The following is a 14712-nucleotide window of genomic DNA, read 5'->3' as shown; positions in this document are numbered from 1 at the left end:
GTGTGTATCGATCAGAAGAAAAACAAAAACAAAGATCGTGGCTGGTGACCTCATCCAAATCATTGCTAAAAATACCTGTATTTACGGAACTCTAAGCACATTCCAGACGAAAATGGACCGAGAAAGGCAAAGACGTAGATTGAAGAGGAAAAAGTCGTTCATAGACGCATTGAAACAGAAGTACTGTGTTGATCAAAACGCAGAAAATATGTCGGGCTTTGTGATCCAGATTGCTTTTCATGGCAAGCCAAAAACTAACGGTTCAGATGCTGAGTTGGCTTATTTAAGAAATGTGGTAGGTTACCGGACTTTAAATAACGATAGCATTTATATTTATGATAGAAATTTGTTTTAAAAATAGAAATTCCCATTGTTTTCATGTAATCTTGACATCCTGTTGTTTAAGTTGAACAGCTGATTGGGCACATTGCCAAAAGGCATCACTATTGTGTATGTTGTTAACTTTTTGCATGTGTTGAAATAATTTAATGCTCAAAATTAAATATATTAAACATGTATTTCAATGGGAAGCTATGCTTTAAGGAAGATACTTTCATCTTTATTATCAGTTTTCAATGTTCAGTTACACAAAACTTAAGAGGATTTGCAGAGATAATTTATCTGATAAGAAACACCTGATGTAGTAAGTTATGTAACTCCTTTGTAAATTCTATTGTTATACATGAACAAGAAGAGAAAAAAGAATCAGTTTGATATTAACATACATTATGTTGAGTATGTAAAATGCAATATTAATATTAAAATGCTGCAGCACATTTTAAAACCTATGTACACTTGTACAGTGTACATTAATTTGTACATGTTTGAAAACACTCTTTGTATTACACTGGTATTGAAAATGTCCATGGTACAATGTATAATCTGTTAATATGATACTTCTTTTTGATAGCTGATGTACATTTTTTATTGTACATTAACACATTACAAGGTTCATTAGATCCCTTGATTAAATTAGTTTTTGTAAACATACTAATTTTCATGGTGTACTTTTTTACCATGGACAACTTAGCACAAAAAATACATGCAATGCACAAAAGGCTTTAATATTGAAGCAGTTATCAATGACATAACCATAAAAAGTACAGTACTTATGAAAACATGTAAATGTTCATGTTCAGTTGACAGAATACTGCAAAGATTGATATATTTACAGGCATGGTCATAGAGTAAAGGCTTTATAAAAGCATTCTAATGAAAAACAGGTCTGCAATTTATATTTTGTATATGTACATGTACATGTAAAATATATAGACTAGCCACATAGATTTTATTTATTGTTACAGATTCTGAGTCACAGTGAGGTGTGTTTAGCAGGGCTCCCCAACGAAGGTCTTAAATCTTTGTGTCCTAATGTTGTAGACCTTGACTTATCAGATAATTTACTTGGTGATTGGGGAGAGATTTTGAGTATTCTTGAACAACTTCCATGCCTTAAGTTTGTTAGTATAGCCAGAAATGTACTAAATGATAAAAATGTAAGTCAAAGATGTTACAAGTACACTACTGTTAAAATAAATTTTAATTTCTCCATTCTTTACAGTGCAGATGCTGTGACTGGAACCACTATGTCTCCACCCAACACAGTGGAGTCACAGTTTCAAAATTGAATTGTAGTTTAATTCCTCTGCTTACATGACAAAATATATTTAATGCCTTTTAAAGGGTGTGTTCCCGTTCTGCCCACTTTTGAAATTTACAGGTAAAAATATTGTGGGCAGAATGGGAATGCAGATGTAATGACACTAATTAGAGAACAATAGATAATTACCTATAGTCTGTTTTACTGTTTGTTGGCAATTCAATGTGATTTTTTTCTAGTCTTTTTAATGGCTATGTTTAGTATAACTGTTTTGTTTTTTGGAATAAGTTCATTGAAATAAGTATACACTCTGTATTGTGGTCTAAGTGCAATTCAATGTGTTTTTTCTTGTCTTTCTTAATGGCTATGTTTGGTATAACTGTTTTGTTTTTGGAAATGTCAGCTCATTAAAATAAGTATACACTCTGTATTGTGGTCTCATGTGCAACTCAATGTGTTTTTCTTGTCATTTTAAATGGCTATGTTTGGTATAACTGTTTTGTTTTTTTGGAAATGAGTTGCGTGAATAATCTGAAGTAGATGTCGGTGCTTTTCCCTGGTAAAAATGCGAAGAGTAGTGGATACATTTGGTCATTCACCATGGCATGAATAGTATATATCTGCTTGAATAAAGACGGGCATGTATAGAAAGTTCCGTCACAGTATAAGGTGTTGGCATTTGCCAAGTTAATCAAATTTTCTGATGTTGCAAAAGCAATAATGCGCATATCTTGGTTGTTATTGTCGTCGAACAGAAGAAACTCATGACCAGCTGTTGTTTGTGTCCATACACCATCTAGTTGTATATCGGCTCTGGTAGTTGGTAATCTTGGTGTGACTTTACGTCTAGCCCTGTATAGTGTAGATTTGCAAGAATTTAAAGTTTGTAGATGTTCTACGGTCTGATGTGTGTCATCATTCAAGTTACTATCTCTGAGTTTTGTCACTTCCTCGTCATAGATTGAGGGGATTGGTTTTATTTCATCTATGCATCTCTTGCGTATGTTGTGTATTATCTGCTCAGCATTGATGTTAGTCTGGTTCTGGTTGTGGTTATGTTGATGACGTCCAAAGCCAACAGGTATGTTGTTGTGGGTACTAAGTGTTGCAGGACAATCTTTAACGGTACATCTCCAATATGTCCTATCTCCACGGTTGTTTTTTACACTGTATATGTAGCCATTATATGCTAAATTCTGAGACCCATACTTATTTCTGATAAATTGTACTTGTATTTGTGTGTGTGCCATCCTACTGCATTGGTGTACTAATACTGCTCGGGAAGGGTGCTACATAATATATAGAGGTGCTTAGCTTGGAGTGTTTATATGAAAGCTAGCTTTGACATCAAGTCAGTGTCATGATGGTCTTTGATCTTGCTGCATTTGGTGATAAGTGCTTAGCTTGGGTAGGAATTATAATTCCAAGCTTGCGTATTAATTTCGTCATTAATTTACTTTTAAAACTGAATATGAATAAATAGATAAATTTATTTTTTAATCACATAAATAATAAAATTAATGTTTAACTTAATTGGGTAGTGTAAATTTTTTATAAAATTAAATAGCTATTTACAAGCTTACTGCACAAAAAAAAAATAGCATTTCATTTTTGTAATAAACATAAAATATCTTATTATAAAAGGAAAATATTTATGCATCTTTTGAAATTATAAAAAGAAAATTACAACTGCATGTAAAACAAAAAAAAGATATTTTGTTATAAAAGAAAAAAATATTTATGCATCTATGTACAAATTTGAAATTATAAAAAAGATAATTAGAACTGCATGTAATATTAAAAACAGACTATAATTACTAAAACAACAACTTGTACCTGATTGTTTATTTATGACAAGTGGGCAGAATGAGAATATAATTTTTAAAAAGTGGGCAGAACGGGAACAAACCCTTTTAAAGATTGATAGTATTTCAGTTACATTGTATTTACAGAAAAAATAAATAAATGAAAAGTATTGGCATGAAGCATTTTATCTCAGTTTTAAGTTTAGTGGAGTCACAATGGAGGAAAATAATGACTCTATTGTGAAGAGTGGAGAAGTTAAAATTTAGTTTGACGGTAGTGTATAAGTCAGACAAATTCACAATTGGTATATGCACTGATGCACTACATTAATGTGACTGAAAAAGGTGGTCCAAAATTATTTTTCTGACACAGTCAGAATTGAGTTCGCTTTGACATCATGTGACATCCATGATGTTAACCATGGCAACGAAACCAATATAATAGCTTACAACCTCACATTTTACTGGACAACTGTCATAGCAACCATGAAGTTTAAAGGCTCCATTAATGAGCATTGGTGTATTGAATATTTTTGATCAATATTTATATATTGAATATTTTTTTTAAATTGAATAATTTGAAATAGTTTACTTGTTGGACCAATGCAATTATTGAAATACAAAACATAATACAGTGATCGCACAGTTCACCAATAAAATCTTAATCAGATTTGAGTATTAATTTTGTGTCGGTTATCTGTTTTAAAGAAAGTACTTGTTTTCAACTTTGTTTATATTGATTATTTCTTTTGTCTACTGTGAATTTTAAACTTCTTTGACTCCTTTGATTTTAGACAAAATGTGAATTAATAGCTGTATCAAGTTTTAATTTTGCACCCATTTTTTTTCCCACACTATAAATCGGGTTCATCTTTTATGGCTGTTCATGTATGAAGCTATCTTATGTAAAGGATTTTATTTTAAGTTATTATGAATCTCTAATTGCATCCCTTTTAAAAAATTCATGAAAATATTTTTTTAACGTATTAAACATGCATAATGCACATATGTATTACAAATGTACATGTATATATTAAAACCGTTAAAGATCTCTTATCCTGAGCATGTCCTAGTTTCTATGATATCAGGGGTTGTAAATTGTGTTGAAAGGTTATATTTCGTTGTTTGTTTTAGGGTGCCTTATCTTCTTGGAGCAAGTCTTTGCCAGGCATAGAAAATCTAGTATTAAATGGGACCATGGTCAGCTGGTCTGATGTTCTCAAACTTTCCAAACATATGCAGACACTGAAGGAACTGCACATATGTGAGAATGGTATGGGTGTAAGACAAATGTGCTTATAATCAGCAGGTCTGCTTATTCAATGTACATGTACTATCATTGATGTAATGATAGTTAAACTGCTTTATTTTCCAACCAGCAATGTATCAGAGGACTTTACTTGTATGTTTTGAACATGTATGTACAGCAAAAGCTTATTCAGTTGACAATCTATGTAGCTGTCAATTAAAATTTCATATGTATTTGAAATGTTCCTACAAATTGACTCTTACGGGTTACATACATGTATGCATCTGTATTTATAAACTGGTTCTTAATTATGTATACATTGTATAGTGTACATTGACATGTATGTGAGTGAGCTTACCAGTATTTTAAACAAAATGAATTAAGATAAAGTTTCACAATTACTCTGAGCATTTTTTTGTAAGAGTTTCATTGTCACCAATATTTTTTTTAACATTTATACTTTTATGATTTTTCAACAGATTATGATGGTGTTGCATGTAATAATACTGATGTAGCCAAACATCTCCCGAACTTGAAATGTCTCAGACTGAACAACAACAAAATTACAAGGTATTAAATGTCTTGAATTCATTTGATTGTCAAGTGATTAAGCAGGAAGTGGAAATTTTCTAGGTGTTTTTTTTTAACCATTTGCTGGGTCAAACATATTTTATGGGTGTGTATTTCACAGCCAGACCTCTTTCACAAATTAAACAAGGACATGTTTGTAGCTCTGGGTTATTTTAATGGATATTTTGGGATCATGAATGAAACTGAAATTAACCAAACACCAATTTTTTTGTGTTTATAATACATGTTGGTGATCAAAATGACAAGCCGTAGAAAAATCACTGCATGTACATGTATACACATCATTGATTGGTTGTTGATGTCCATGGAAGACCTAGGCAGTGAGTGCACGTGCCAAATTTTGTTTCCAAAGAATTTTCATCCATTAGAGAACTCAAACTTCTATATTTTAATAACTGAATGTTGGTTTGTAATTTACGTAAATGGTAAGAATGAAAAAAATTACATAGAAAGCACTAGCAACTTTAAAGTAAAATAACTCTAATCTGTTTATAATTTAGTAATTCAGGTTTGGTTTGGAACTTTGAACATATATTCTGTGTCATCCAATCTGTTCTCTCTGATGTCATAAATGGTTAAACTTACAACATCAGGACAAAACTATTGGTGGAATAAAATAAAGCCTGTACTGCACATGGTTTCTACATGGACCATCAAATCCATTTCAACTAGGTTCTTTTATGATTTGAAAATGGGCTTATCTTATATAAACATATTAAAATTTTAATTTTTGAATGTCGATATTTTTCCATTTTACTTAAAATTGACATACATGTATTTTTCACTCAGTAACTTCTACCACATTTTGATATTAGCAGTTGTTGTATTCTTGTGAGTTACCTGTGCTCACACTTTTTATTCACATAGAAAATATTTATGAAGAACATGTTTATAATTTTGAGTTCTGGGACTTTGTATTGTGTTATCTTTTGGTGGGGTAAAAAAATAGACAGCATGTTTTTTTGTGTCCATAAAGAAAAAATAAAGATCCTTCCTTTTCCATGTGAAGTTTCATATATTTTAGCTGGCAAGAAATATGGAAACTCAGGCATTTACCAAACTTAGAATCACTGATATTGTCGGAGAATCCCTTACAAAATGTATCATATGACCACAAAAGTGATGATGTCACAGATATATGTGGTTGTTCCCAAGGTGACAAGAAGGACTTGAATGGAAACAATGAGGTACAGAATGAGGTTCAGAACATTGTCAATGACTTGGTGCAGGACACGTTTAGAACAGTAGAAGCTGAGGAGATGCAGCTTGGAAGTTTCAATGACATTGTATATATTCCTGATGAAAGTTTTGATAACTCTGACATAGCCAATGAAATGGACATGGACTCACTGATAGATGACACAGACCATGATATTGAAAACACAGATAGCTCTGAAACTGAAATCTTTGACATGTCCATAGATGAAAATTCTGAGAATGGTCAGATTGTGTGCTCCAAATGTGGTAAATTTAAAAGTGATCTGTTGGACACAAAGCCATTTTCTCAGCTGTCAAGTCTTTGTCTTAGTAAGACAAAGTTGGGACAATGGAATCACATAGAATCTCTGAGTAAATTTCCTGCATTAAAGTCTGTTAGAGTCATGGTAAGACTATACTGGGTAAAACCTTTGGTTGTGTCATGTTAGATATTGATACAGTATATTTAAATGTAGAATGGAATTAGAGTCAATGAGTAAGGCCAAAAAAATAAAAGAAAATAACAGCCTTGCTTCCTGCCACTAACAAGAAAAAAAAAAGGGTAGGTAAGTAGGGAAATTATTTGATTTTTTAAAAACATTTTAGCCCCGTGCAGGTCCGGGTGTAAAAAGAATAGGCCTGCAGCAGCGCTAAGCTTGTTGTAAAAGGCAACTAAATAGTGCTCAGAACCTTAGCTGGGGCTAGGGCGCTCTGCCCACAGAGCAACTGGGTTGTGTGCCCCAGGTGGTGGAATGGGGTACCCCTGGCGTGTTACATGCTGGGGTTGTCAGGCTATAATACGGAAAACCTGACCGCAAACCATAGTGGTGCACTGTGTTGGGAAAGATGCCACATTCCGTGCACGTTAAAGAACCCTACTGTGGTATTCTCCCATAGTAGGAACCATAGGGCTCCACCACAGGAGGCCAAATTGTCTGACCCTGTCCACCTCTCCCTATTTCCAGTGGCAATCAAAATTTGTCGACCCCATTGTCCTTGTGTCCCATCCCTTTTTCATTTCATCATTTCATGTTCATTTTATCATCAATTTCATGTTCATTGTCTGAATATAGCTGAAATATTGCTGCTCGGACATTAAACCCCAACAAACAAACAAACAAACAAACAATAAAAACATTTTACATTGAGTTAATGAGGAAAAAATCTAGACTTCAACAATGCTTGAGCCATAAAAATGGCCATAGAGTGTTCATGGTAGGTGCAGCAGACTAGAGTAGGTAGGGTAGCAGAAAACAGACATATTTTTTTAGCCTGATCAACAATGACTCTTTCTGTTTTCTTATTAAAAATAAAGATGCACATATTCATACATGTACATGTATCTTCTTGTTTTGAACTTTTGAACAAATTATTTTCTCTTATATTGAAACATGTACATCATTAAGGCTTTTCAAATAAAACATATGAGGGGTGGGGGGAAAGCACTTTTATTCTTTGTATATGGATGGGTGTTCAGGTCCCTTGACAAAATAAAAAGTTTAAAAACAAAAAAAAAATTATGTAAATTTAATGTGCATGTACATGTTAATAAAATCACTAAATGTTGGATTATTTTGGTTATTCTCTGAAGTAGCCAATATTTTATTTACATGTACATGATATGTAAATTGAGTTCATATGAATATATAATTTTGTTTAACTTTAGGACATAGGATTGACCTCAGATCTCAGCCAAGATGACAGAAGAAAATTACAAATTGCTAGGTACGTCCCTGCTGCTGAAGACGTGTATTGCATGTATATGTACAAGTACACATGTACATGTATGTTACATATCACAAAAAAGGTTGACAGCAAAATGTTGTTATAAAGTTGAAACTTCTTTTCAATGCATTTGTAAATAATGAGGACAGTATAGAGTACCTGGTTTGAACACTTCCAAATAACTAAAAAAGTGTTGATGTACAAAAAAGTGAAAATTTAAAGAGTGTGCAAAATTTGAATTGAGCACAAGTTACATCTACTCAAGAATTACACATAGTTATCCTTTATTATTCAGGAATAGTTTTCCTTTTTTCAAGGAATTTCCACTTTTTAGCCTTTGCCTATGAGATACGGAGCTATTCATACTCATTTATGGGTGATGTCTCGACTAACAGGCATTTGCAAGACTTTCTATGACACTTGCTGTGTGTTTGCGTCAAGAGTTCGAACAAGCACTTCCTTACTACATACGTCATTTCTGCTTTACTTCACTTCTGTCTGAAAGATTTAGACCAATTGATGATTCAGAACATTTATAGGACATAGCTGACACTCCATGCATATTACAGTTCTTTTGATAACTGTGTATTATTTCAGATTTTGCCAATTTTTACTTCCCTGTTCCTCTTAAAATCATCCCTATTTTTATAGCCATTGATTTTTATTGATATTTAGTGTTATTTCAAAGAGTGCATATGCAACCCATTGACATTGTAAGAAAGCATATTTGACAATGGCAAGGTATTTTTAAGTGTTTAACTTACAAAATTCAAGAACACTGGATCTTTTATGAAATAATATTGTATTGCCTGCTGTTTTAATTAGAGGTTCAAATTTACTTTCAAGAGTGGAACATCCTGAACTTTTCAAAGTTTCAAACCAATGGTCTACTTGAGTGAAAACAAAAGTCCTCAATATAGTGGCAGTTAAATAGGATTGAAGGTCTAGGTCCCAAGTAATTGATATTTCAAAGGACTAATGTCAGAAATTTAGGGTCCTAAACCATGGGCCACCACTTATTTGAATCTTTCTTTCAATTTCAGCTTACCAAACATCAGCATTCTGAATGGCAGTGAAGTGACTGCAACAGAGAGAGAGAAAGCAGAATGGCATTATCTTAGATACTTTTTGGATAAAAATGACAAACCAGAAAGATATTACGAACTTGAGAAAAAACATGGTAATCCCTGCTGTAAACCATGAAATTAATGTGGCAATTTCATTTTCGTTATTTACACACTAAGAACTGTAGTGTGAAAATAAGAATACATGTATTTTCTTTGAACAATAATAAAATTGGTAGATTGATTATGAAAAATTTGGAAAAAAAGCCTCATAAATATCCTGGTCTATTGTGTTATTATGAATCTGATGTTTGGAGAACAATGTCATTTTTAGTTAAAAAGATTATCGTCAATTTTTAGGAAACAGATTAATCATATCAGTAATTCATGTTCATGTATATATCTCAGTGTGAAGAAAATTAAACTTCACAATATCAAGATCAACATATTTCAATACTTGTAGGATAATAAACTTGATAAAGTAAATAATACATGTATGATCATGAGTGCCGTATGATGCCATGATTTAACAAGTATCTTGATCAAGATTAATCTCCAAGTGATCAGTGCACAGGTCATTATATTTTGGTGACTGACAAAAACCAATGGATTATCATATTTACACTATGGATTTCCTCAATATAAACTCTTTTTGTAATTTTCAAATAAATCTTAAAATCTTAAGACCGGCAGATTGATATATATACCAAATTATCAATGATGTCAAATGAAGTTAACATTACAAGAGAGAAGTTTTTTGACATTTTGGCAAGTCCATGATCAAAATGATGGAAAGGTTTTATTCTAAGATTGTCATATAGAAGTATCACAGATAACAGTAACATCATCCTTTTGGTATTGGAAAGGCCTTTCATTGAAAGTCATGAAGAAAAATTTAATTTTTAAGATTTTTCATTTTAGGTAAACCAAAGCCTTTACGAACAATTCAGATTTGCCCCCGAGGGTTTCAGGAATGGATTAATCTGACACTGGTTTACCGAGACCAGTCTGTAACCTCCAGGGTACGAGTTGTCGAACCTGTTGGGAAACTTCGTCTCTTTGCAGCCAAGAAGTTCTGTTTATATGCATCGTAAGTTTTCAATGGTCTCCTTTGAAGGGAGGAGCAGGCTGTTTTTTTTGTTTATGGCTTTTTTTGCTAATTTGCAATATTAGTTTAAAAAAAATGTGTTTCCTGCATTCTCAACTTGAAACTTTTGATATTTTCTAACCATGCATCAAAAAAGGAAAGAAATCTGTTATAAATCATATGATTTGTGGACTCATTTATTTTTTTGTAGTGCCATAATAAGGACAAAAAATTAATTATTGAGTTGAGCTGGAGAAAATGCAATAAGAAAGCTTGATATTGAAGATACTATAAAGACGTTGAAATAACAAAGATACTAACAAGGGGATCATTAAAAGTATAACATACCACCAAAAAAAAAATTGTATGTTAAAAAAAGAACTAGAATAATTCATATAGAAAAACAAACAGGAACTTTCAAAAATTGTGTATTAAAATGTTCTAAAGTCTATTGAAATATTAATATATCTGTAATTTCTAATACAAAATGTATCAAAATTTGTTATTTTTATACATATTAATTAATTATTGAGTTGAGCTGGAGAAAATGCAATAAGAAAGCTTGATATTGAAGATACTATAAAGACGTTGAAATAACAAAGATACTATATTAATTAATTTTTAAATTAACCTTTTAAAATCATTTTTTGGAGCTCATGTATACCAGTGATATTCTCCAGATATTCTCCATCTGACGTATATTGTACATTTTGTATACTACTTCAGTGAATTTGATATTAAAGAGGTAGACCTAGGGTAAGGAACATAACTTTTACAAATCATTGGAACGTTTGTGTGAAGCATTTTACATCAATCTCAACTAAGCATCAAAGTAGCTTGGATTGATTTCATTCCATTTCATATGAAAGCTTGATTGCTTTGGTGAAATTGAATATGATGCAAACATATCACTAATTTCAAGAAATAGTCCCTTACCATAGAGCTACCTCCTTAAGGGAGCTTACGCATGACAAAATAAATTGTTGTCCCCCTTCCACTTTGAAGTGGGAGGGAAATTATGATCTTCCTTTTTGTAGCAGATTTTTTTTATAACTGATTTAATGCCATGTTTCATTCCAGCTTGAAAAATTTCAAAATGTTCCACTATGCATGTGGCCCATTCCATGAAGAAGAGGACAAAGTATTTGAGGAATTAGTCAGTCGTTGTGAAAACCTTCCAATGAGCAGATTTGATATTATGGAAGGAGATCAGGTTCACATTGATCTTGAAAAAGATGACAATTTCATCAAAGATGATGGATTCTTGAAATATTTAAGTATTGAGTCGTATCTCGAGACTTGTGATCCTGATCCTAAAGCTTCACCTGTACAGAATACCCCTCCAAGAAATATGGCATTTATTGTGAAGTGATGTGTTTGACATCAGTTACAAGGAATGGGATCATACAGTTTAAGTATCCATTCTGCATCAGAATCAGGCAATGGGTGGCACATCATTTTTCTCAGTTGAATTTTTTACATGGTTCAAATACATTAAATAGATCTAGACTAAAAAAAACTATTAAAATTTATCCTGAAGAATATGTGACATAGATATTTTTTGACTGCTAATATAGGGAAAAAGTGTGGAAAGTTTTTCTGCCAGTAGTTCATAGTGCATTTTAACTTAATTTGAACAATCAATATCTTAAAAAGGCAAACTTTACAAACACTTTGGTGTTTTTTTCTGAAGGTCAGGACTTTTAAATACACATATTTGGATAATGCCATAAAATCTCTATGTTTTTTTCTTATTGTGCCACACCTTATACACATTTTGCCTGATTCTTAGATGGAGAAGAACTTGAATGATGCATTGATATTACAGTTTTATATTTGTACCTCCCTTGTTTGTATGGTATAAAACAAATTGTTAATTTAAATTCGAGAGTGTTCAATTCCCTTTTTATTCATCGCATAAATTCTATTATACTTTTATGATATTCAAAATTCCATATATATTTAAAGTAACAATATTAGTGTGATCTCACTTCCTTTAATCTATAAATTTTTAAAGGTAGAGGTAAATATTTTTGTACCAATTTATTGCTTACACAAGTGGTCTGTAATTTTTTCCAATTATGGAGGAAAAATTGTAATATATCTATCCTAATTATTTTTGTTTACTGATGGATCTTATATGAAAACTATGTTTGTGTTAAGGATAAGTTATTTGATATGAACATAATAACAGATCAATCCTTTCAATGGTGTATTAATTGATTCATACCTTTGTTACTTGATTTTGTTAATGACTATAGACATTTTAATTTTATTTGTGTAGTTTACATTCATTTTTTCATTTAGTTTAATTAATACATTTGTACTACAAATGTATACTATAGTTCCAATGTGAAATTTATGGGTAGTTTTCTAAATTTATTTGATATTCAGATGACGTGTATTGACAAAAGACATTTGTAAATTTGGTTTGTAACACGTGGGATTAGAACTTCCTGCTTCTTAGGGCCAATCAGTAAGGGAGGGACCTTTACTGATTTTCCACACCCCTAAAATAATAGGCTCCTTTTTAACCTTGTTTATAGTTTATAAAATTGAGAGGCCCTTTTTTTGTATAAATAACTGTTAATAGTTTATAAAATTGAGAGGCCCTATGTTTGTATAAGTAACAAAAATGGATGAGAATAGCCCTTACTCTCAACAAAATATTTCTTGGCCTTGATATATGTTATCCTTACTAAAGAAGGTCAATATTCATGTATATGTTGTAGAAGCTTTTAAGGGGAAATTGATCATTTTTTGATAATTAGATTTACAGGTCATATAATTAAAATATGCTTATCTCATTGGATAGTTGGCTTTATAGATGATGTTTTATGAGTTGATTTACATAAGCTGTGGCCACAATTAAGGGAAGAAATTTTATTGATCACTGTGCATTGCCAATTTTTTTATGCATTTATAAAAATGAAATAGAAAAAAATAGGAGACATGTGTAATTATATGAATTGAATGTTTCATTTTTGATATTTCATTGGCATGTAAAAGTGTTAACCAGTGACACATCCTGCTTATTTGAAAATGTGCTACAGGCAATGATAATTGGTTGTAAGTAATGACATCATTATATAAAAAAGCATTGTGACATCTTACACTTACAACTTTTTGTGAAATCAACTGCAAATGAGGAAGTTCCATCTTTGTTTTGAATTAAAATTATTTGAAACTTTTGTAGGAGATTTTTGTTTTAAACTTTGGTGTTAATTACGACATGTATAATAGAAGAATATTATTCTTTGTGACAAATGGCTGCAAATTTATTAATGCACTTGAGTGAATCAGATGAAACTATTGTGAAAAGAAGACACAAAATTTTCCCAGTTTACACTGCTGGAATTTTTTTTCAGTGAGATTTACATCCTTTCTTTACTGTTACAATGTACATGTACTACTGTTTTTTATTGTGACCAAAACTCATCATCCAGAATTTCAACCATGGATTCTTCCACATGTACCAACCTTTACATGCAAATTTAAACTTAGCCCAATTAAATGAAAAATAAGTTCTCTAGTCCCATTTGAATAATAAAAAAAATATTTTTGCATATTTTCTTTAACAACACTGATTGAGTTATCTATGACTGGTGTAGTTATATAGATGTATTTAAACAGCTGGAATATAACGTCCAATCATGTTTTAGTCTAATTAGATTAAGTGCTGTGATTTGTTTTAGATTGTAACATATCACATAATTTATGTGTATTTATTTAGAAATAAAATTTTGACCAATATGTTTAAAATGTTCTGATAAATGCAGTAAGATTGATTCCATTGGGTCCAAGCTATGAAGAAAAATCTTAAGGGCAACAAATGTTAAAAATTAATATGCAATCTGTCCTATGTTCAGTCCATCCCCTAGTCCATTGACCAAAATCTGCTCCTGTTTCGGTCCATCCTCTTGTCGATCCATTACAGTCTTATCCATTTTCATTCCATTCCCTTGTCTATCCATTATGATCCGTACCATCTTCAGTCCATCCCTTGTCGATCCATCACATTCCGTACCATTTCCAGTCCATCCATCACAATCTGTACCATTTCAAGTCCATTCCCTAGTCAACCAATCCCTTTATTTGATGTGAATTCTTTACTTGGTTGTTCCACCCCATATAAAAAGTTATTAGTCAATATGTCTATTAACTATTTTTATATAATTTAATTTGATTTATTACAAGCTTTCTGATTGGTTGCTTCTCTTAGAGCAAACCAGGTTATTTTGTATAACCCACTTGGTACTATGACATCATTAGTACCGATTGGTACGCACTCCACAATTCAAATAATCCCATACAAAATAACGTTTTGATTACAAAACAATTCTTAATATTCAAACTGTAACCCATTAGAAATTTAATTATAAGTAATATTTCTA

The 14712-nt window shown here is 31.7% G+C and overlaps 1 protein-coding gene across 1 annotated transcript; it reads left to right on the top strand.

The window, feature by feature from the left end:
* Positions 1-14071, top strand: LOC148598580 (tubulin-specific chaperone cofactor E-like protein). Its single transcript, XM_088559934.1, has 9 exons — positions 1-295; positions 1305-1496; positions 4540-4678; positions 5134-5224; positions 6270-6849; positions 8109-8167; positions 9211-9347; positions 10153-10321; positions 11399-14071. The coding sequence occupies exons 1-9, from the start codon at positions 113-115 to the stop codon at positions 11688-11690; spliced, it is 1842 nt and encodes a 613-aa protein (XP_088416060.1). The 5' UTR covers positions 1-112; the 3' UTR covers positions 11691-14071.
* Positions 14072-14712: the final 641 nt, after the last annotated feature.

The sequence above is a fragment of the Perna viridis genome, chromosome 14 (assembly GCF_037379345.1).
Source record: "Perna viridis isolate PV_CMFRI_1.1 ecotype Kerala chromosome 14, ASM3737934v1, whole genome shotgun sequence".
NCBI lineage: Eukaryota > Metazoa > Mollusca > Bivalvia > Mytilida > Mytilidae > Perna > Perna viridis.
The sequence above is the reverse complement of the archived record's forward strand: the minus strand, read 5'-3'. Positions and strand labels throughout refer to the sequence as shown.